The following is a 24,741-nucleotide window of genomic DNA, read 5'->3' on the forward strand; positions in this document are numbered from 1 at the left end:
TGTGAAAGCCAGAGGGCATCAGATCCCCTGGGATTTGAGTCACAAGTGGGTGTGAGCCATACAACAGGATGCTGCAAATCGAACCCAGATCCTTTGGAAGAATGGCAAGTGGTTTTAACTATGGAGCCACCATCTCTCCAGCCCCCTACAGCTTTCTTTTTACATTTTATTAAGAGGTAGAGTCTCCTAAGTTACCCAGGCTAGCTTTTAGCTCCATCTGTAGCCCAGGTAAGGCCTTGAACTCTAAATCTTCCTGTCTCAGCCTCCCATGTAGCTGGGATTATAGCTATAACAGCACACTGGGTTCCACGAATATTGTAGTTTTGTTTTGTTGTGGTTTTTGTTGTTGTTTTGTTCTTGGGGTTTTTTTGTTGTTGTTTTGTTTTGTTTGTTTTTGGTTTTTCTAGACAAGGTTTCTTTGTGTAACAGTCCTGGTTGTCCTAGAATTCACTCTGTAGACCAGGCTGGCCTGGAACTCACAGAGATCTGCCTGCCTCTGCCTCCAGAGTGCTGGGAATAAAGGTGTGTGCCACCACATGGCTGAAAACTGCAGTTTTTAAGTCCCATAAATTAATTCCCAAATAATTGAAAGCTTGAGTAAGGCGGCAGAGCACTGTGGGAAAATGTATCCTGGGAAAGCCTGGTCTGAGGCCTCCCTTTTCTCTCAAGGGAAAGCTCTCTCTCTATAAAGCTTGACCCCAGTTGAGGATGAGGCTAGGACAATACTCCTCACCTCCACTACCTGTAACTAGATAGGGGTAGCAGGAAAAAGTGGTTTGTCCAGAGGACGGATTCCTGGGGCCCAGGACAGTCTGGGAGAAAGGGGATGATGATGACTGAGGTCGCTCCAGATGGTATCCAGCTGGTCCTTAAGGAACCGGATTCGGTCATCCAGGCTGCGCTGTTGGGACAGGATCTTAGCCTTGGCGGCCAGCAGCACACAATAGGAGTGCAGATGCTCTGTGGGCAGCTCCCGCTCCAACACCTGGCGCAGGGCTTGTTCCCGCCTAGCCACGTGCTCCTTCAGCTCTTTGGCGTCCTCCTGCTGTCGCTGCAGAAGCCGGAGTCGCTGCAATAGCGAGGCCTGGAAGCACCGGGAGAGGGCGCAGTGAGCACCGAGTCTCCTGGGGTAGTCCTGGCTGTAGACCGCAGACCCTTACAAACCCAGCTCTTCCCCCAACCTCAACCTCTTTTACCCTCTCATCGGGGTCGCTATCTGAGCCTGCCTTAGCCAAGGCGAGGTTCACACGGGCCAGGCGGCTACCCAGCAGCAGAAGAAGACCAAGCACGCGCTCCAAATCAGTCATGAACCGACGGAATCGCTCCAGCTCCCGGGGTGTACAGGCTTGGCTCACTGCAGCCTCCAGAGCTCCGTGACATCGGGTCCAGTCTGCAGACTTACCCCGCAGTCGTTCCTGCTCAGCGTGAAGAACGTGGAGCATCTTTTGGAGGAGGCGGGCTAGCTCCACCTGCAGGGAGGGCCTAGGTATTCAAGAACTTGGCCAAGCTCGGGAGTTCTCCTAGACAGTAAGCTTCCTCTATCCCCCACCTTCCCCCTTCCCCTAGGTGCCCCCCCCCCCACTCCTGACTCACTTTCTTGGCCTGAGTGCTGTTTGGTTTTGGGAGTCCCTGGCCCTTTGATTGGTCAGGCACAGAGTGAGAGGTGGTGTTTTCCGATCTTCTTGCCTCCATAGCAGTAGGTGGTTCCTGGGCAAAGTGGCTTCCAGAGGACCTGAGGACAAAACCAGAGTTCTCTGAGTTTTTCTGCTGTAGACTGCAGACTCAGAGTCAGGAGAGAGTCCCTAGTGGCTGTCGCTCACCCTGAATCCGAAGCTCCAGCCTCTGAGGCTCCAGGGGCCTCCTCTCCAGCGGCCTCACAGGCTGGCCTCATTGCAGCCCAGACCTCTGTGGCAGGAAAGAGCCCATCCAGCAGACCAAGAGGTAGCTCTGGACCAGGCTGGGCAGCAAAAGTGTCACTCAAAGAAGGATCCAGTCTGGCCAGCTGCTGAACCAGCTCCTCAAAATGCCGATTAGGCCAGGTTGGCTTAGGAGCAGGCTGGCCCCAGGTCAGAGAAGTGTAGTGAGGGGGTCCTGGGGTCTCAGAGACTAAAGGTTGCAGTCCATCGACTGAGGGAGGCTCTTGGGGGTTATCTTCTGTAGCTGTAGAGGGATCGGTGGTCAGCGGTCCCGTAGTGTGAGCGGTTGGAATGTCATCATTTGTAGTCCCAGGAGGGCTACAGTTTGTAGGTCCTGAGAAACCCACAGAACTGTTTATCCCTTCTTCCGAATTGTCATCAGCTCCTGTGGTCCCTGAGCCCTCCTCGTGAAAGGGACTCTCTGCTGAGACTGTAATCTGGCTAGCTTTTTTGCTTAAGTCACTTTCATTCCGTTGGTCAGAGGCATGAAGTTCCCTAGAAGAACTACTGAATCAGAAAATGCTCAGACAACAGCTGGCTTCTCAAGGCCTGCCTTCCCCCCATCCCCCATCACATGGGCATTATAAGAGAGAGTTCCCGCCCCTGTAGCACTTTCTAGATGCATATATGTGTGGAGAGTGTCTCTCTGAGCTTGGACACAGTGGGGATTCACCTGGTTGGGAGCCTCTGGAGGGTACAGGAATCCTGAGGCGGTGGTATCTCTGCTTCTTCCAGGAACACATGGTCCTCGGGGAGGGAGGGGCATGGAGTAGACACCCTGAAGGTCTCAGGGACCCCCTGACCAGAGCCAGCTGGGCTGCCCTGGAGGACCTCTGCAGGACACACCACCGCAGTCTCTTTCTGAGTCAAGACCCTTGAGGCAGGAACCCTACAGTGATCAGGAAAGAGAGTCGTCCCACTGCACCATAGCAATAATAGCATGCAGTTTCAAGACACAAGTCACCAGCTGAGGCAGGTAGACTATCTCCTAGAGGTCAATCCATTGACTGGATTTGGAACCACCTAGGAGACACCTGTGGTTGACTGTGAGGGGGTTTCCAGAGAGGTGTCACTGAGGAGGGGAGACCCACCCTGAATGTGGGCAGTACCATCCCATGGACTGGGGTCTACACTGAACAAAAAGTTGAAAGGAAAAAGAGAGCTGCGCACCCGCAGGAAATTGTTCCCCAAGAAGCCTCATGCTTGCTGAATTCACACCTTTCCCACCATGATGGACTCTACTCTTTTCAACCCAGAGCCAAAATAAGTATTTCTTCTCTAAGTCCCCTCTGTTAGGAATCTGGTCACGACAATAGCAAAAGTAATGAATGCAGGACCCATGATTCCTTTTTTAAGCAAGAGCTGTGAAAGTTGACTTCTGACAGCTCTGTCCTGGGAGAGGCCCATGTCTCTCACCTGGAAAGCTTCATCTGAAGTAATGGTCTGGGGGTTTCTGTCCTTTGAGCAACAGCCTAGAAAGGGGAACAGTAACCTGAAATACAGCGGTCTCCCAGATACTGCCCTCCCCAACTAGCCTTTATCTTGCATACCTGAACAGAGGCAGCCACCGTCCTTCCTGAACCCCTGCGGGGACCCATGACCACACCTGAAACGCTCTGACTCCGACCCACAGGTCTACAACCATTGCCAAGATTCACGGACGGGAAGTCCAGCTCCACTGAGCTTAGGGATTGAGTCTCCTGCAGCCCTTTGGACTTTGCGTGCTCCCCACGCTGCAACTCCTGGGTGGAACAAGCCTCCCTCAAGCCCTCGCCAGTGGGTCCGCCGCTCCAGCCCACGCGATGCAGTTTGCCTGGCTCGGAGAAACAGCACATTCGCTGCTGGCTGGCCAGACGCCCCCGGCCAGCTACACCCAGCGCGGGGACCACGGTGCGCGCCGGATCCACTTCTCCTCCCTCGTGGCTGCTGGAAGCGGAGCGCGCGTGCAGCGTGGGCGGCCGCGCGGGAAGCAGGGGTCTCAGACGGCCGGGCAGGCTCATGCGGAGCTCCTTTCGCTGGAAGGACGTCTCCCGCAGCACTCGCCGCTGCGCACCCTGTAGCCGCTGACGGTAGTCGTCCCGTGAGGCTGGAGGGCTGGGCGGCTCGGTGGTGCGAGCCGTAGCCTCAGCCTCGGAGGCTAGCGCGTACAAGAGCGGGGTATCCTGTCTGTTCAGGGATCCCGGGCTTCCTTGGAGCTCTGAGGGCAGCAGACCACTGTGCTCAGCGACTACCGGCTCTGGCCGCTGGGTAGTTGGAAGGATAATGTCCTGCGGGGTAGGGGATTGGCTGCCCCAAACCACGCGCACATAGTCCCAGTCTAGGTAAGGGAGGAGCTCGGTGCCAGGGGACGGTGTGCGCATCTCCGGACCACCAGATGCTGCGGAGAAAGAGCTGTAGGCCGAGTCGGTGCGCGAGGTGGACAGCCGCCTCAAGTCCAGGCTTCCAGTGGCCGAGGCTGGGGAGGTGCGGTCGCTCCCAGTACCCAGGGCCTCCATGGTTGTGCAGTTGAAGACTGGGGCCTGCAGGCCTGGTGGAAAACTAAAATAAACAAACAAATGAATGAGAGTAAAATTAAAAATAGATGAGCTGTCTGTTGGGTGAATAGTTCAGGTAAGGGTTATGACAGCCTGCTAGCTCCTAAACCATAGAGAACCGGGAACTTAACGTATCCACCTCCTGGTTGGACTATCTCTAGCTCTCTCATGTTCCTCCAACCCTTCAGTATGGTAGAAAAACTTCGGAGGTTGAGATGGCTTGGGCAATAGGACTTGTAGAATTCAAGTCTGGGTTTGGGATCCTCAGTTCTGACACAACTGGCTCATTCTCTTGCCTTGGGGGGATTGGACCTTCATGAGCTGCATCTCTGCTGAGAACAGGCACATGCTGAAACCCCAGTCCCACCCAGGCTGTTTCCTGGCCATTCTGTTGGCTTCTCCATGTGATCTTTCCCTGATAAACAACGATCAAGAATGTTCTGAGATCACAGAGAAGCCCAGGGAAGGAGGACAAGAGGCAAGACAGGAACAGGGGCAGCTTCACAATCTCTATCCACCCCTAGTCTGAGTCCTTAATTGTCCAGATGCGTCATATAAATGCTCTTCTCAATCTTCATTCCCCCTATGTGCTTTTTACAGATGAGAACCCTGCAGTTCTGAAGAGGAAGTGATTGGCCCAGAGGCACACACAGGTCCTAAGTGGCAGAGCCCTGGTTGGAATCTAGGCATGCCTCCAAACTCTCTGCAGCCAAAATCAATTCCCTAGAGGCAAACCCTGCCCAAAGGCCTTGCCACTGCCCCCCTTCCCCGACAAAGCCCAAACTCCAAATGGGAAATAAGTCACCTTTAAGATTTATAAATTCCAAAATAATGCACTGGATGGTTCTGCAACCTTGTCTTCTGTGTAGGAACCATGAACTGACACCCACCTCCCTCATGCTTTGCCAAGAGGAGTTGGAGGTCTTGGGTTCTTAGGGATCTCCAGTGTCATTCATCCACCTACTCTGCTATTGTTTGCCATTTCCTCCTCTCATTCCCACCCCTGAGCTTCCCAAGGCCAGGTCCTGCCCTTATTTGTCACCCACTGGCTGGCACCAGCCCTGGCACATAGTCAATGTTAAATAAATAGTTACTGAATGGCAAGGGAAGGGACAGAGGTGTGGGGAGTTGTTGGAGGGGTGGCCTTAGCAGGAAAGGAGAAGGCTTCATGTTTTATGCCTCCTCTCTTCCATCCTTATTAGTCTTTTTTGGGGAAGGCAATAGAATGGTTAAGGAGGCTCTGGCCACCATGTATATAACTGGGTTACTCATACATTATCAGGAAGAAACAGAGCCTGCATGCAAGCAGGACTGGCTGGAAATTGATACCTCCCCAGTGCCAGGAGGCAGAACAAAAGGAAGGACTATTTAGTTGTGTTGGGTCTGGCTGAGAGCAGCTTTAAGGCTTGGGGATCTATGGGGAAATTTGTCTTCCTTGACCTGCTTGGGGAGTGGGGTGCAGAGATTAGGGATCCAAAAGTGGGTTCATTTGAGCTTCCCAGACACTTGGAATTCAAGGCCATCCTACATCCACCTCTCTGAGGTGCAGGATAATATAATTGCTGGGAGTGAGTCCAGGAGATTAAAGCCTTCCTATAATCAACAGGCAAGTGAGCCTTCACTAGACCTAGGGCCAGACATCTTGATGTGGCCATGCTGGGTGCCTATTCATACCCAGCAAGACAAGCCCACAGGGTTGAGAACCGCTGCCTAAAAGGATAGTCAGCTCTTCTAAAAGGTCTACCCTGGCTGGCTGCTCAGTCACCAGTTCTCTCTTCCTAACCTTTCTTTTCTTTAAAGAGGTTTTTGTTTTGATTTGGTTTTTGGTTTTGGTTTTTATGGAGCACTTGAAACAAAACAACAAAAAGAAGTGGTGTGTGTGTGTGTGTGTGTGTGTTGATGTCTGATGACTTGATGTCTTCCTCATCTTCCTCAATCTCTTTAGCCTCCTTTTTTTTTTTTTAAGACAGGGTCTCTCAATTATGTAGCCCTGGCTGTCCTGGAGTTCTTTAAGTAAATTAGGATGCCCTTGAACTCATGGAGATCCACCTGCCTCTGCCTTCCAAGTGCTGAGATTAAAAGTGTATGCTGCCAAGCCTCGTTTCTAGAGATAGGCTCTTTTACTAAACCTTACGTGGCCAGGCTAACTGGCCAATGAGTTCCAGGAATCCTCCCAACTCTACTCCACCCTCAAAACCTAGCAAAAATGCCCTGTTCTTTACTTGGGTGTTGGGGATTCGAACTCAGGCCCACATGCTTGTCTAGCAGGCACTTTACTAAGCCACCCCCCAACTTCCCACTTCCTTAATCTTCCTAAACCTATGGACAGGCATATGCCATCCATGTCTGTCCATGTTTGCATGCCGAAATACAGAGGTGATGAAGTACAAAGATAATTCCTTAAAGAAGGTGTTGAGGCTGTGGAAATGACTCGGTGGGTAAAGTGGCTGCCAAGCCTGACAACTTGAGTTTTATCCTGGGGACATGTGAGAAAAAGAGGACTAACTCCACATGCTCATTGTCATTGTGACACACACATTTCATTCTCTCTCCCCCCCTTTTTCCCTCCCTCCCTCCCTCTCTATCCTACACACACACACACACACACACACACACACACACACACACACACAAATAAATAAGAAAATGTTTTTAAGAAAGAAGACATAAAGTAGGGGGGGTGTTGCATACCTTTGATTCCAGCATTTGGGAGGCAGAGGCAAGTGAACCTCTGAGTTTGAGGGTAGCCTGGGCTACAGAGTGAGTTCTAGGACAACACCACACACACACAAAAAAAAAGCCATGAAAATTTATATTAGCAAGTTTCTGCCACAACAAAGGATTATCTAGTCACCAGATAAAAATACCTTAAGAAGAGCCAGGTGATGGTGGTACACACCTTTAATCCCAGCACTTGGGAGGCTGAGGCAGGCAGATCCCTGTGAGCTTGAGGCCAGGCTGGTCTACAGAGTGAGTTCCAGGATAGCCAGGACTGTTTCACAGAAAAACACTGTCTTGAAAAAAACCTGTTTTTGCAGAGGATCCAGGTTTGTTTTCCCAGCACCCCCCATGGCAGCCAGCAATCATCTGTAACTAGAGTTTCAGGGGATCCCACGCCCTCTTCTGGTCTCCATGAGCTCCAGACATTCTTATGGTACACGTACATACACGTAAGCAAAACACATAAAAAACAAAAACATAAAAATAAATCTTAAAAATAAACAAAAACATCTTAAGGGATGGAAAGGTAACTCATTGGACAAAACTGTTCACTATGGAAGCCTGACAACTTGAGTTTGGGTGCCAAGATGCATATGAAAATTCAGATTTAGGGGTTGGAGAGATGGCTTAGCAATTAAGAGCACTGACTGCTCTTATAAAGGATCTGGGTTTGGTGCCCAGCACCCATATGGTAGCCCACAGGGGAACTGTAACTCCAGTTCCAGATGATCCAACACCCTCCAAAGGCTATTGCATGTGCCTGGGCACGTATACGTAACATAAAATGCTTTTTAAAAGTCAGATGCTGTGGTGCATATTGGTGATTTCAGATTTCCCATGAGATGGGAAGTAGAAACAGGAGAACTGTCTGGAAGCTTGCAGGCCAGCTACCCTCAAATACACTACACAGCAGCAGAAATAGGAGAGACCTTGCTTCACCAAGGTGGAAAGTGACGACGGACTATTGAAAGTTCCCTTCTAATTTCTATAACCGCGCAATGTGACACTTATGCCCATACTAACACACACACTAAATAAAGTAAGTAAACTGTTAAATGTGTACATATATGTGTTTTCTTAGTGCCTGTAACTTGTCTTAAGGATGCTGTCGCCTTGGTGGCCCAAGCAGGTGTCTATCCATACAGGACTCCCATATTGTACCCAGTGTGCCACCAGGGCCTTGGAGCCTCAGCACAAGCAATAAGGAATGTTCATGATTGTCCCTAGAGCAGGGATTGCTGCATAGCCAGCTAGAAAAGTAGCCTAGGGTCCTGGGGATGGAGGAAGAACACCAGAACAAAGAGTAAGTGAGCTCAGGATTCAGAGCTCAGGCTTTTGAGGGTGGAAACACCACATCTCGAGGATGAAACTCCAGAGACTGGGCAAGACTGGCATTGGAGACCAGACAAGTTGTGCAGCACTCATTCATTCTGGGGGATCTGGGCTTTCCTATGGCCATGGCAAGTCTAGCAGTGGTTGGGATACAGGTTGGGTGCTCTAGAGGGAAGGTGGACCCAGGCAAGCAATCAGACCCAAGACTTCAGTCAAGGCTTGTGGGGATGAAGACAGGTTTCAGAGGATTAAAACCATACCAAAGCAATGCATGCAAGTCCAGGGTAGGTGACAGGAGAGATGCAGGAGAAAAAACACCACCATCCCTCATCTAGAATAAAACTGCCTTTTCAAGGCCACCTCCCATCAGACTTCCTGTGTGGACCTGTGCTAGCCACTCCTTGCCTCTGGCCTCCCCTTAGTGCTATGAGGGCTGTAACTGCACCCTGATGAATCTCCTAGAGTCAGAGCCTAGATCTTAAGTCCTACCACCCCAAGTTAGGTCTGATGGGTGAGGTTTCTGTCAAACTTCTTGGTTCTTTCTGTCCTCCTAGTCTCCAAGGCCGTAGATGACTTTGTACCCCTGTGCAACAACTGTTCTGTGACATAGATGCCAGTCTCTAAAGCCCTGGGGTGGCCCCTGCTGAGACCCTACTCCCAGGAGGTGTGCAAAAATCACAGGATGCCTGTGACACTTGGGTACAGACAGTCACTGCCAAGGACAGAGCACATACCCAGGTTCAAAATCAAAGCAAATGGACTCAAAAGGGGGTTGGAGCCAACCTCTGGGGATCACGCTGAGGCGCTGAGGCGGCAGAGTCACATGGAGAGGCGAGAGAGTAGGCCCCTGAGACACTAGGAGAGTGGATAGCTTCTGACCAGGGTATTTCTGGGCCTTCCCTATGGGGCTCCTGGTCCAAGGATTGAGAGGGACCAGGATTCTCCAGCAACCGAACTCAAGAACAGAGGGCCACCGGGCGGACGCCACTATGTGCTGAGTCCCCGCAACAGCTGGGTCAGCTGGACCGCTCTGTCCCCTGCCAGGCCCGGACAAGAGTAAAGGTGCACAGGGGCTCTATTCCGCAGGCACAGCCGGACTGAACTCAAGTCGGAAGGCGCAGAGGGAATAACAGTCTGACTGCTTCGCGGCCACCACTGTCACCGCCCGGACCCTCCCGTCCTGGTCCTCTTCCTGTGGATTACGCTCTGCGCGTCCCCTCACCCGGCCCCGCCGCGTACCTGTGGCTCTAGCCCGAGACGCGCTCCAGGGCGCCCGCGACCGGCCGCGCGGTGACATTCGAGCCCCGGGCTCCAGGTCCCGACGCCAACTCCAGGCTCCGGTCGCCACAGGGGAGGCGCCACCTCCGGCCAAGGGGGGGGGGAGGGAGCCTCGAGTGGCGGCAGGGCTCGGGAGCCGCGCCCCTTCCTAGCGCGAGTCTGTGCGTGGCCCCAATCCGAGGCCCCGATCTCTTACCAAGGCAGAGAACCCGGGAGGGCGATCGCACTCACTCCTAGCACTGTTGAATCTGCAGGCAAGTCTTCAGCGTCCACTGGACCTGGAGCACCAAAAGCTCACCTCCCTCTTACTTTTTCCTTTAAAAAAAAAAAAAATTTCATTTATTTACTTGCTTACTGGGTGTATGGGTGTGTGTGCGTGTGTGTCTGTGTGTCTAGGCTCCCATGTAGAGGTCAGAGAACAACTTCAGTTCTTTCCTTCCACCCTGTGGAGTCCTGGGATCCAACTCAGATGATCTGGCTTGGTGACATGAACCTTTATCCACTAGACCATCTCTCCTGGCCTGTTTTCTTAAGCTCTGTGGAGAAAACAGATGCGCCCCAGGCTCTTGCCTCATGCTCTTCCTCTGCGAGTGCTTTAGATGACAATGGCTACTTGGTCAGCTCTCTGTTCAACCCACAGGCTCTCCCTCCTGTCTTTGTCTCCTTGCTTCCCATTTCTCTCTCTACCAGACCCGAACCAGACAGAACCCTGGGCATAATACTCCTTCCCCTTCTGAGACCACCTCACCCCCAAAGACTGTTCTGCTGGGCCTTGAGAGATGGCCCAGTGGTTTAGATTACTTGTTGCTTTTGCAGAGGACCTAAGTTCGACTCCCAGCACCAAAGCAGTGACTCACAGTCATTTGTGACTCCAGTTCTAGAGGATCCAATACCCTGTCCCGACCTCTGAGGGTATGCATATGGTGAACATACATGCAAGTAAAACATTCATACACATAAAATTTAAAAAAATACTGTCTTCATCTGCCCACTGTGCTCTCTTATCCAACTTTCTGAATTCTGAGTACCCACTCTGACAAGAGCTGCTCTACACTGGGAGTAGCTGCGGCCATTTGTCGAACCCCTCCAGCTCCCAACTTGCTCTGACTTGGTCTGAGCATGTCAAGGGACAAGACTGTGTTCCCTGATCTGGCATCCTAACAAAATAAAAAACAAAACAAAAACTCTTGCCTGTATAATAACTGGAAGCTAGAGCTCTGTCTAGGAGTCAGGGCTGCCAGTCCTGGGTCTAGAGAGTCTGCGGGTTTTGTTCCCTGGGTCTCCTAGTGATAGGGGAAACAGCCAAGGAATCTAATCCCTGGAAATCAAACCAATCTCTCTCTCATATATATGGCTGGAGAGATGGTTAGGAGTGCTTGCTGTCCTAACAGAGGGCCTAGGTTTACTTCAGCTTCCACATGCCCGCTCACTACTGTCTGTAACTCTAGTTCTAGGCCAGCCTGGGCTATGTAAGGAGACCCTGTCTCATAAAAATGAAAGTCTGGTTGTCTCTACTGTTTTGTGACTTAGCCAGGGTTAGAGTCACAGAGCTTGCCGACCAAAAAGCTGATGGGTGGATAATGCAGCAATGATCAGGGGGTAATGTGCTTGGCACACAAGCATGAGTAGCTGAGTCTCTAGCACCTAAGGAAAAAGCCAGATGACACAGCTCACACTTGTTACCCTGTGCACGGGACATGGTGGTGGTGGTGGTGGTGGTGGTGTGTGTGTGTGTGTGTGTGTGTGTGTGTGTGTGTGTGTAGGTAGGTAGATTCCTGGAGTTGGCAGCTAGTCTAGCCAAATTCATGAGCTCCAGATTCACTGAGAAACCTTCTCTCCAAAAATAAAGTGTAGAAGTGATAGAAGAAAATGCCTAGTGTTGTTCTCTGTCCTACACACACACACACACACACACACACTCACATGCATACATCACACACAGAGAAAGTGAGAAGCCTGTGGATTGGGCACTTGTCATCTGCGCTGACAAAAGAAAAACCTTTATAACAGGCATGGCGGTGTACTGGCTTGTTGTAGTTCTGACGAGATGTGCTCTCTGCTGCAGCCACTAAGATGTGCACATTCATTATGTTTCCCTTTAAAAGGGCCCTACCGCCCTTCCACTCCCCCTTTCCTGCTGTGCCTTTCCACCCAGGCCAGTCTCTCCCCCCACCCACCCCTTTCTCCCTTTTATGACCCTTTTCCCTTAATAAAAAACCCCACTGTTTAAAATCTGTCCAATGGCTTCTTTCTCTCTCCAGCTGAGCCACAAAAAAAAAACCAGTTCAAGGCCAGTCTCAGCTACATAGTGAATTTGAGGCCAACCTGGGCTGCATGAAACCCTGCCTCACAAAACAAAAAAACAACAAAAAGCAATCCAGAAATAATTCAACAAAATCATGTTGTCTATATTTTTTATTTTGTATCTATGTGGATGTTTGTGTAGATGGTGTGCTTATGCACTCCAGGGCAAATGCCCACAGATGCCAAAAGATGGCATCCGATCCCCAGGAGCTGGAGTTGAAAGCAGCTGTGTAAACTGATTGATGTGGGTGCTGCAAACTGAACCTGGGTCCTCTAGAACAACAGTACATAATCTTAACTTCTGAACCGTCTCTCCTGCCAAATGTCTATTTTTGAAATTCTAACAAAACATGATTCATTGTTTATATCCAAATATCTACTTAAACTGTAAATACTTCTTCAGGGCAAATTTGTTTACTTTTTGTTTCGTTTGAGAAAGTCTCAGGACCTTGTTGGCCTTGATTTCACAATTTTCATGCCTTACCTTCCCAAGTGCTAAGCCAAGGATGTGAGGGCAATTGGCCATGACATTTGTCACTCCATTGATCGACAGAGTTGACTCAGCTGATTTAGGCAGCAGATGTTCTCATCCTCCATGTCTGGCCCTTCCTCACACAGGTGGAGGGCAGTCTTTGATCAAGGCTATGAGCAGCTGCACTCACAGACTTGAACCTCCAGACAAGCTTCTAAGTGCTGAGCCACCACACCCAGCTGTTTGCTCTCCCCTCCCCCACCTCTCTCTCTCTCTCTCTCTCTCTCTCTCTCTCTCTCTCTCTCACACACACACACACACACACACACACACACACACACTTGTTGTTTGTTTTTTGTTTTTTTTTCAAGATGGGGTTTCTCTGTGTAGCTCTGGCTGTCCTCACTGTGTAGACCAGGTTGGCTTCCTCTGCCCCCACCCCCACCCCTGTGTGCTGGGATTAAAGGTATGGGCCAGTACACCTGGCTGGAAACACATTTTTAAGATTTTAATTTTATTTTGTATATAGGTGTTTTACCTGCATGTATGTCTCTGATATATATGCCGTGGTGCACATGGAGGTCAGAACAATGCATCACATCCCCTGGAACTGGAGTTGTAGATGGCTTGTGAGTCAACCATGTGGGTGCTTGGAATTGAACCCAGGTCCTCTGGAAAAGCAGCCATGTTATTAATTATTGAGCCATCCCTTGTGCTGGGATCAAAGGCACCACCACACCCGGCTCTGCTCTTTATAAATTATTATATGTTTTTAAATGTACTTGGGTGTGTGTGTGTGTGTGTACATATAGAGGTCAGAGATCAATCTTGGATGTGGTTCCTTATTTTCTGAGACAAGGCCTCTTTCTGGATCCCAGGACTCAATGACTAGGCCAGGCTGGCTGACTAGTAAACCCCAGGAATCTGCTGTCCCCTGCCCCTCCACTGCTGGGATTACCAGTGTGAACCACCACACCAAGCTTTATATGTGGATGCTGGTGATCAGATTTGGGTGATCATGCTTACATGGCAAGTGCTTTACCCACTGAACCATCTCTTTGCTTTTGAATTACACACTCAGTTCACTAAATTTATCCAAAGATAGGGCTTTGGCCCTAAGAAGAGAGTAGAGGAAGAATGGAGCTTGTCATCCTCCATGGTTTTCCCAACAGCCAAGATCGGAGTGAGGCATGGTTGGCAGTTCCAAAGGAGTGCTGGGTACATGCTGAGTACATGCATATGGCCTTTTCCCTACAGATGCTGTTCGATTTGATCATAAGAGTCAGCTTTCCTCTTCCAGCCAGGCCCACAGCCCCAGGCCTGGGATCTTCCTGGTCTGTCCTCATTTTTGCATCATCCACAGGCCTTTGCACAAAAGGAGACACACAAGGTAGATGAACACGGGCCTCTGTCTTCTGTCAGCTCCAGTGGCTCCAACTTTGTTTTTCTTGTCTTTTGGCACCAAGATGAAATTCACATCCCCTTCAATTCATTTTGGTTCTCAAAATTAGAAACTAATTTAGGGGCTGGGAAAAGTAGTTCACTAGGTGGAGTACTTGACTAGCGTGCTCGAGGTTCTGGGTTCCATTCCCAGCATTCCATCAAGTCAGGCATGGTGGATCACACCTGTAATCCCAGCATTCTGAAAGAGGAGGCAAGAAATCCAAAAGTCACCGTCACTCATAGAACATCAGGAGGCAGAGGCAAGTGGACTTCTGTGAGTTCAAGGCCAACCTGGTTTACATACTGAGTCCTAGGTCAGCCAAGGCTGCATGGTAAGATCTTGTCTCAATGTCACTCCTCCCACCCCTCCAAAAAAGAAAAGGAAGTTAAATCTGAACTGCACTGCATCTATACACTCACTCAGAGGCAGTCTCCTACCTACAAAAAGATGGGGTCATGTCTTCAAAGCCCTTCTGCTGAAGAGCATCCTACTGTTCCAGCTAAAACTCCCAGACCTCTGTCTGCTGAGGACCCAGCTGACCCAGAACAATGATCCAGTTCTGAGGCTCCGACCTGAGGCTGCACATGAGAACTTCGTGCTGGACTTTGGCACAGAACTTCGTGACAGCATGCCATGTACTCGTGGGGTGGATTTTGATTGTTGGCTCTGGAAACAGTGAATAAAGGTTCCTAGGCTCACTGGGAAAAGCTTCCTGCTTTTAACCAAGGGTCTGCAGTTAGTCAGACTTTACTCTGAAACATAGGTGTGAATATGTTGGCTTCCATCATGGTCCATATGTATTTATTTTTTTCTTTTTTAAAGATAGGGTCTCTAACACAGGCTGGCCTTGAGCTTTCTTTTTCTATTCTTTGTTTGCTTTTGTTTTTTGAGACTGTGTCTCACTGTGTAGCTCAGTCTGTACTAGAACTTTCTCTGTAGACCAGGAAAGACCAGATCTGCCTGCCTCTGCCTCCTGAGTGTTGGGGTTAAAGACATGAGCCACCACCACCCAGCAGACCTTCAACTTTCTATATAGCCAGAGATGACTTTGAAATTCTGATCCTTCTGCCTCTACCTTCTGAGTGCTGGGACTATAGGTGTGAGATACCATGCCCAGTTTATGTTAAACTGGAAATAAATCCAGGCAAGCACTTTACGGCAGACCTACATTCCAAGTAATATCTTTAAGATTCTGCCATCCCAGGGATGATTGTGAACAACAACAACACACACACACACACACACACACACACACCACAGAGAAAGAGTTTAATTAGTACCTTTTGAACTCCAAGAAGAGCAAAAAATAATCCCGGTGTTGGCTTGGCACACACATTTAATTCCAGAGACTGGGAGACAGGCAGAGGGATCTCTGTGAGTTTGAAGTCAGCCTGGTCTACATAGCAAGTTCCAGGGACAACCAGAGCTATATAGAGACCCTGTCTCAAAGACAGCCCCCCAGCCCCTCGTGCACACAGAAAAAAAGCAAAAAATAAATCAAGGTCACAAGTCACTGGTGACTCTCCTGGCAGATCACCTAGCAAGACAAAAGGGGAATGTGTCTATGAACCGGGAAACCCTGAGGGAATTCTGATACAAAGGGCAATTGACCCCCGTTGCTATGCAGACATGGAGCCCCAGACAAGTTCACTGCTCAACCTTGATTCCTCATGATAGAGCAGGGACAAACAAGTATTTTGTCTACAACTCAGTGTCCCAGGGCTAGGAAAGCCAGGGCCATAGAAAAGCACACGTAATTAGAATGCCAGCAGCTCTCTGGCCCCGGAGATATCCCAGCATTCCTGACCTCCACTTCCTTCTTAGTAAAATCGGGAGCCTGCTACATACCTGCTGGGCAAAGATGGACTGGGATAGGCGGCCAGGTCTCCAGGTCTGCAGGTCTCTAGGTCTCCAGCTTTACACTCATAGTAGGCCATCAGTTAATGTGTTGTGCACTCCCTACACAGCCTAACGTCAGTCCCAGAGCAGTGTCCTATCTGGACACTGGTTTAAACAAGAGGGTCTTCTGTGGGTACTGCCCAGCTTTGCTCACACCCTGGTCCCCAACAGGGCTGAGCACCTCATTTTTTAGGGAGATGGATTGTAGAATGTATAGTACAGAGCCTCTCCTTCCACTCTGAGAGCCAGGTCTAGCCAACCTGATGCTCCTGCCAGAATGAGGGCCTCTTGGTGACATGGCGATAGATAGGCAAGACACTCTCAGAGTAGGTCTCCTGTTGTTTCTGCACAGTTGTCCTTGGTCATTGGCTGTTTTCATGGCCTGGCTCTCTAGCCCTTTGGTCAGTTCTGTGAGCCACCGGAATACAGGCAACATATTCCTTCCGCCGGAATTGAGGCTGGCAGAGCTGGTCACTGTGCTTCGATCTATGATGTTTCTTATGTGAAATTAAGACTTCTGATGCCTGCGTTGGGAGGAGGAACATGAGCCAGGTTGTGGTGTGCAGAGCTATGAATTCCCAGGGGGAAGTCACATGAGGGGGAGGAATGTGCCCCAGCAGCCCTGGGGTTCAGGTAGGTTTCCTGTCCTTTGATGTGGCTGCAAACCCTTTAACAGTTCTTACACAACCTCAAAACATGCAACTCGGGAAACAGGATAAAGCAGGGGGCCAGCAGAACACCAGGAGGGCAAGTTCCTGGTTCAAAGTCATAAATACCTACTATAAAAAAATGAAAACAAGATTTCCCTTGATAAACACAAAATTCAAAGGCAAGAAAATGTGGCCAGTGCTTGCTTTTTCCTACCCATGCACCAAGGAAGGTTAACTTGGATTCTGCATTTTCTTCTCACCCTAATGTGAGCCTAGAGACTAAACTGGTGTTGGCCAAGGGTGGGGCCTGTCCAGAGACTCAGCATGACAGGCTCCCATCCCATAGCTGGCTGTGGGCTAAACTTCCTTTTTCCTTCTGTCCTCTATCGCAAATGATGCTGGTACTGACCAATCACTCGGAGTTACACAATCCCCACAGCCAAGCTTTCCCTCCTCAGTGGACTCTTTCTCCAGATGCCTAAGTAGGAGCCTCTGCTCACTGTTCCCCTTGACTCCTCTATGGTTTAAATGTGAACTCTCCACAGGCTCAGGTATTTGAGCACTTGCTCCCAGGCTGGTGGTGCTGCTGGGGAAGATTGTGGGACCCATAGGGGTGGAGCCTTACTGGAGGTAGTAGGTCATGGGGTACCTTTTGAGCTTTTATGGCCCAGCCCCTACTTCCTAATCTCTCTCTGATTCTTGACTGGGGAGGAAATGTGATAAACCACTTCCTGCTCCTGCCACCATGCTTCCTGGCCAGCATGGACTGGATACCCTTGAACTATAAGGCAGAATAAATTCTTTCTGATATTGCTTTTATCAGGTATCTTTTAAGACTTATTTATTTAATGTACTCTGGTATTTTGCCTGGATATATTCTGTGTGAGGGTGTCAGATCCCCTAGAACTGGAGTTACAGATAGTTGTGAGCTGCCATGTGGGTGCTGGGAATTGAATCCAGGTCCTCTGGAAGAGCAGTCAGTGCTCTTAATTGCTGAGCCATCTCTCTAGTTCCCTTTGTCAGGTATTTTATTGTAGTAATAAGAAAGGAAGTAATACTGCCACATTGGAGACCACATAGTCATCCATTCAGTTGTCTGTCTTGTTGGAAAACACTTCAAAGGACAACAGACATGTCTGACAGGAACAGGCTTAGAAATTGGATCAGTGCTTGTTGCATGAACATGTATGGAACACATGTATGGTGTGAGTTCACCAAGGAGACAAGAATGGATTGGACATATGAACTATTTAACCAGCAAGCAACTATCAAGGGCCATGAACTGATAGTGAATGTGAGAAGCAGAAGACATATGTCTCATCAGTCCCCCCAAAACATCAGCATCAGCTTTCTCTCCACTGGGCACCCTCACCAGTAAGCCCTGGCACTAGCCACTATGAAGAGCCTCCTGGCTCCACCCATGATGGACAGACTCCTCAGCTCCCAAGGGGGAACATGCTTTTAAAAATTAGTTATTAGTATTATTATTATTGTTAAGATAGGGTCTCACTATGAAGCCTTGGGTGGCCTGGAACTTAACCTGTAGATCAGGCTAGCTTTGGAGTAGTGGAAATTGACCTGCTTCTACCTCTCAAGTGCTGGGATTAAAGTCATACACCACCATGCCTTGATGGTTCCATCTATCCATCCATCCATCCATCCATCCATCCATCTATCTATCTATCTATCCATCCATCATCTATGTATCTATTATTTTGAGACAGGATCTCACTATGTAGCCCCAGCTGTCCTGGAACTCACTGTGTAGACCAAGCTGGCTTTGAACTCTCAGAGACCTGCCTGCCTCTGCCTACCCCTTGCTAGGATTAAAGGTGTGCACCAGTATACCCGTCTGGGATCCCATTTTTAAAATGTTTATCTTATTTTATGTGTATAGGTGCTTTGCCTGCACGTGTGCCTACACCACATATATCTGCCTGGTGCCCTTGGAGGTCAGAGAAAGGCATCAGATCCCCTGGAACTGGAGTTAAAGATGGCTTGTGAGTCACCACTTGGGTGCTTGGTATTGAACACACATCCTCTGGAAAAGTAGCCAGTGCTCTTAATTGTTGAGCCATCCCTTCAGCCCTGGGAACAAACTTAACACAACATTTGGTCATGGGTTGGCTATTTACTTCAGGTACCCACTGTTCCTCTTTCTTTTCTTTCTTTCTCTTTTTGTTTTTTTAGTTTTTGTTTGTTTGTTTTGTTTTTTGGGTTTTTTTTTTTGTTTTTGTTTTTGTTTTGGTTTCTTGAGACAGGGTTTCTCTGTATTGATTTGGAGCCTGTCCTGGAACTAGCTCTGTAGACCAGGCTGGCTTCAAACTCACAGAGATCTACCTGCCTCTGCCTCCCAAGTGCTGGGATTAAAGGTGTGTGCAGCCACCAACCCCAGCTGCTAGGATTCCTCTTTCAATTGAAGTTTTTTATTTGTTTGTTTTAAGGTTTTTCTTATTCCTTGGTGTGTGTGTGTGTGTAGGTCTGCATGTGCATGTGTGGGCAAAGGCCAGAGGTCAAAATCTGGTGTCTTCTTCAAGCATTCTCTACCTTATATTTCAACGATGAATTGATTCTATTATACGTGTATGAGTGTTTTGCCTCCATGAATGTATGTACTACATGCATGACTGGTGCCCAGAGAAGCCTGAAGAGAGAGCTGGATCCCGTGGAACTGGAGTTTCAGGCTGCAGAGGGCACCGTGTGGTACCAGGAAAGCAAACTCAAAACCTCTGGAAGAGCCTACTGATCCAACTAGCTGAGCTGGCCAGCAACCCACTGTTGGTTGACTTTCGAGACAAGGGTCTCACTATGTAGCATTGGCTGACCTGGGGCTCACAGAGATCTATCTGCCTGGTTCCATATTTGAGTATTTTTATTTGATAAGGAAAGCTATGATGCAAGAGGAGGGGAATGTACTGAGATAACAAAGAATGTAGAATGTGCACACCTTAGAAGGTGCTGTCAGCTCTACCATGGGATCAGCAGGGTGGAGTTTAGAGTGAATCAGATGGAAATGTGATATTGTGTAGTCTTAGTGAAATATAGTGGGGCTATATATGTATATACAATGAACTAATAGGAATATTTGAAAAAGTAAAGGATTGGGGATGTAACTCAATGCTTATCTATTGTTCTGGGCTTAGTCCATAGCGACACACACACACACACACCCCAGGTAAAATTCATTTCAATGTATCAAGAGCTGAAGCTATAGCTCAGTTGTTAGAGTGCCTGTTTAGCATACACAAGATCCTGGGTTTGATCCCCAGCATAACATAAAACTGGACATGATAGCACATGCCAGTATCCCAGCACTTAAGAAATGGAGACAGGAGGATCTGAAGTTCAAGGTCATCCTCAGCTGCATGGAGAGTTTGAGGCCGTATATAAAACACATCCACATCATGTTAGCTTATTCTCCTTGCTGTGACAAAATACATGACAGATGTCTGGAGAGACAGCTCAGCAGTTAAAAACATTGCCTACTCTGACAGAAGACTAAGACTCATTTCCTAGCATCCACACAGGACAGCTCACTCGCTACCTGTAACTCCAGCTCTGTTGGTTCTGACTCTGCCTTCTTGCTTCTGTGCGGGAAATTCTGTGCTGCAACTTGGCAAATCAGGGCATGATTGCACAAACCACCAGCACCGCCTCACACTGTGTTTGCTCTGTGCTTGTGCTCCCCTGACCGGGTGCCTGGGAAATACTTACAATGGGCTGGAGCAAAGCTGAATGTCTGCATGCACACAGTGCACATACAGTGTCTCACACACATATATACACAAATAAAAACAAAAACTTTTTAATGGAGGGGACAAAGAGATTAAAAAGGGAAAAGAAAAAAATAACTCTCTAAAACAAGGTCTTGATAAGTTGGCCAGGCAGGCCATGAACTTGCCACCCTCCCGCCTCAGTGTCCTAAGTGACTGGGATTTACAGGCCCTGCTGCTTTGCACACTTTATGTGCAAAGGCTCATTAAATCCTCATACAACCCCATGAAACAGACATTAACATGTCCCATCTTATGAAAGGTGAAAGAGTTCAGAGAGGTTAATTCGTATGTCCCAAATTACAACCAGGGTTCCCAAAGCTGGTGCCTTTAGCTCACCTCCTCCCTGGGACCTGTCCTACTGCTGAACTCATCATGTGACTGTGTGTGTGTGGTAAGAGAGTAAGCCTTGCTCTTCTGGGAGTCATTTTTGCTGATGAAGTGGTGTCATGGGCCCTTCAGGCTCTGGAAGTGCTTGACGTGCACTCAGTCAATCCCTACTCGCCTTGGTCTCCTTCAGCCCTTTACACATACTGCACAGGCACTGGTCAAGGGTGGGATGCAATGCAAACTTCTGATGCACAGACGTTTCTGGAGAATGATGAGGGAGCTGGGCAGCAGCCTCCCCTCTGATCAACAAACTGTTAAACCTACTTCTGTTTTTTTGTTTCTCTCTGCTTTCCACCCCCCCTCTCTCTGTGTGTGTGTATGTGATATGCACGTCCATGCTCATGTGTCAGAGAACATGAGTAAGAGTATGTATGATCTAGTGCACGTACAGGCCTGGAGATTAATGTCAAGAGCTATCCTCAATCGCTTTTACCTTATTCACTGAGGCAGGATCTCTCAGTCAAAGCCAGAACTTGAGTATATGGCCAGTCTTACTAGCCAGCTTGCACAGGGGATCCCTTGTCTCTGCCTTCTAAGGCTGGAGTCATGGCTACTGCTTTCTCAGGATTTTATGTAGGTTTCTGGGGATCCAAACTCTGGTCTTCAATCTTGCATGACAAGCACTTTGAGTACTGAGATAGCTTGGTTTACAGAAGGAGTTCCAGGAAAGCCAGAGACATTACACAGAGAAACTCTGACTTGAAAAACAAAACAAAACAAAAGATAGGGTTTCTCTGAGTATAGCCCTGTCTTAGAACTCCCTCTGTAAACCAAGCTGGCCTCAGACTCAGAGATCTACCTGCCCCTGCCACCCAAATGTTGGGATTAAAGGTGTGTACCACCATCTCCAGCTCAAAATTTTATTTTATGGTTTTTCAAGACAAGGTTGGCTGTCCTGGAACTTGCTTTCTTCTGTCTTCCTGGAGATCAAAGGTGTGCACCACCCCTGCCCAGCTCAAGATTTTATTTTTAAAGTTAAATTTATTTTAACATGTGCTTGAAAACTGTATCTGTTTATGGGTACTATTTCATTATTTTTACATTTTTTTTTGTGAGTGTGCGTGCACCACAGCATGTGTGTGGAGGTCAAATACAATCTGGGGGAGTCATTTATTTCCTACTACATGGGTTTCAGAGATGGGACTCAAGTTGTTGGGTTTTGGTGGCAGGCCCCTTGGCCCACTGAGTCACCTCGCCAGCCCTGGTATATGATGTTTTGACACAAAATTAATTGTTTTGAATAATGTATTGATAATAAATTGTATAATGTTCAGATCAGGTTAAGCTTATATCATCCCTCAAATATTTATCATTCCTTAAGGTGAGAACATTAGAAAGACAAGAGATTAAAAGGCTGAAAGTTCACAGGTAAAGTTGTGTATATACAAGAAAAATAGTGAATAATTTTGTAAATTCCTGCAAAGACTATAGCACTCTATTCATGTTAAGATCAACAGGTTGGGTGGGGGTAGGTAAGGATGACAGTACTAAGATGATGGCACATGCATGCACCATCACACCCAATTTATGCAGTGCTAGAGATGGAGCCCGGTGCTTTGTGCATGCTAGGCAGACACTAGATCCCCGAACTACACCTCCAGCCTCCTGGTGGGTTTCAGTCTAGAAGACCGCATTCCAGCAGTGCCAGTCTCCTGGCTGTCCTCTAATGTCACAGCTGTGTGCCCGCACATATGTGTACATGAGTGTTGTGTGCAGAAGACAACCTTGGCTGTCATTTTTCAGGTGCCCCTCTTCTTGAGACAGAACCTTCTCCTGGTAAGGAACTCACCAAGGGGGCTAGGCTGCCAGAGGTCCACCCATCTCCTTCTCCCCGGAGTCGGATTACAAGTGAGTGCCATCCATCCTGACCTTTTCTTCTTCTTCTTCTTTTTTTAATCTTGGTTCTGGGGATTGGACTCATGTTTTCAAGACAAGTGCTTTAATTGCTGAGCACTTTCCCAGGCTTCTGGTACAGCTTTACACAGGATCTTATCAAAGGACTGCACAGAGAATTCATGGGACCTTTCTGTATTATCTGTTTTTTGACACAGGGTTTCTACCATGTAACTCAGATCTTAAACCTCTGCCTCCCTCCCTAGTGATGGGATTAAAGGTGTGCACCACCATGTTCAGCTCTGCATTATTGCTCACAAATACCTATAAACCTACATCATCTCTAAGTTTAGCTTTTAGAAAAAAATCTAATCCTTCCTTCAGCCTGCTCATGTAGGATCACACCATGGATATTCCTCTGCTGAAGGGACTTGGGACGACAAAGGAAAGGTGGCATGGTTTTATTGGAGCTGAGAACATTGGACTCTGTTCTTCACCGTACATGGTGCCTAACTGGTAGTCAGTGTTCAATAAATATTTATTCAATGGGGTCATTGTTTCTGAGAGAGCCAAGATGCCAGCCAAGCACAGGCTGTAAAGAACTTGTAATACTTCCTGTTATAGCAGTTGGACGTGGAGAGACACCAATACCAACGGGATTTATATATGGCTAAGCCATTCACAAAGTTCTTATTCTTAAAGCAATAGATGCCTAAAACACACAGCTGATCCTGGTCTTCACATCTAATTTATTCAGTTACTTGACCAAAATGGCATTATGCCTTAAAGTAGGACAAAGAAATACTGTGTTGGGCCATCCATAAAAATCGTGCTCTTTCAGGGGTCTGGAGCGATGTCTCCATGGTTAAGAGCACTTACTGCTCTTCCAGAGGACCTGGGTTTGATTCCCAGCACCCACATGGTGGCTCACAACCATTAGTGACTCCAATTCTAGGGGGCCCAACACCCTCTCCTGGCCTCTGCAGGCACTGTACACACACTGTACAAAGACAGGTCAAACTCCTGTACCACATAATGTTTTAAATCTTGCTCTCTTGATAGACATAAATAATACTGGTCTTATTAACCAAAAAAATTAACTAATACAGTGATTCCCCCTTCAAAAGAAAAAACATTTTTGTTTTGTTTTGGGTGTTTGTTGTTTTTTCAAGACAGAGTTTCTCTGTGACTTGGGAGGCTGTCCTGGAACTAGCTCTTGCAGATCAGGCTCGTCTCGAACTCACAGAGATCTGCCTGCCTCTGCCTCCTGAGTGATGGGACTAAAGGTGTGCACCACCACTGCCTGGCCTAAGAGAAAAAAAAATGTTATTTATGCATATTCTGTGTGGGTATGTGCCAAGTGTCTGCGGGTGTCCTCAGGAGCCAGAAGGCGGCATTGGATCCCCTAGACCTGGAGTTTCATGTGGTTGTGAGCCACCTGATATGGGTGCTGTGAACCAATCTCACATCCTCTGAAAAAGCAGCAAGTGCTCCTCACTGTGAAACATCTCTCCAGCTCCACTTCCCCTTTAAAGCATAGGGTCTCATATATTCCCAGACTGGCCCTGAAATCACCGTGCAACCAAAGACAACCTTGCACTTCTGATCTTTGCCTCCACTCCACAAATGCTGGGATTACAGGTGTGAGCCATCACATGTACTTTATGTGTTGCAGAGAATACACCCCAACAACAGTGTTAGGTAACTCTGTTGTCCTCTTTATCCACAGTTTGGCTTTCTTCAGTTTTAGGGACCTCAAGTCAGTAAAGTAGCAAAGTTGGCATCAATTAAAGGTGGAAGGAAACACTGTAATCTCAGCACTGCAGGAGACCACTGTTAGAGGCCAGCCTAAGCTATGTACTGAGTTCCAGGACAACCAGAACTTCATAGTTAGACTGATTCCACCCCCCCCCCCAAGACCAGGTAGTGGTGGACACACCTTTAATCCTAGCACTCAGGAGGCAGAGGCAGGCAGATCTCCAATTTTAAAGTCAGCCTGTTCTACACATTGAGTTTCAAGATATCCAGGGCTACACAAAGAAACTATCTTGAAAAAAGAAAAACAAAACAACAACAAAAAGACAAACAAACCAGGATTTGGGGAGATGGTTCAGACAGTAAAGTACTTGTTGTGCAAGCCTGAAGGACCTGAATTCCAACCCCAGCCATCTGTGTGGAGAGCCAGGCTCCGTGGC

General features: G+C 48.3%; 1 protein-coding gene across 1 annotated transcript; it reads right to left on the reverse strand.

Annotated features, from left to right (window-relative positions):
• Positions 1–608: 608 nt before the first annotated feature.
• Positions 609–4,428, reverse strand: Shroom1 (shroom family member 1). The gene is made up of 7 exons (XM_051180725.1): positions 3,467–4,428; positions 3,333–3,388; positions 2,590–2,790; positions 1,821–2,423; positions 1,594–1,732; positions 1,197–1,469; positions 609–1,084 (listed from the first exon to the last, which is right to left on the reverse strand). Exons 1-7 carry the CDS (start codon positions 4,409–4,411, stop codon positions 749–751), a joined length of 2,553 nt encoding a protein of 850 aa, XP_051036682.1. The 5' UTR covers positions 4,412–4,428; the 3' UTR covers positions 609–748.
• Between the last annotated feature and the right edge of the window lie 20,313 nt (positions 4,429–24,741).

Source organism: Phodopus roborovskii, unplaced genomic scaffold, assembly GCF_943737965.1.
Source record: "Phodopus roborovskii unplaced genomic scaffold, PHOROB, whole genome shotgun sequence".
NCBI classification, from domain to species: Eukaryota; Metazoa; Chordata; class Mammalia; order Rodentia; family Cricetidae; genus Phodopus; species Phodopus roborovskii.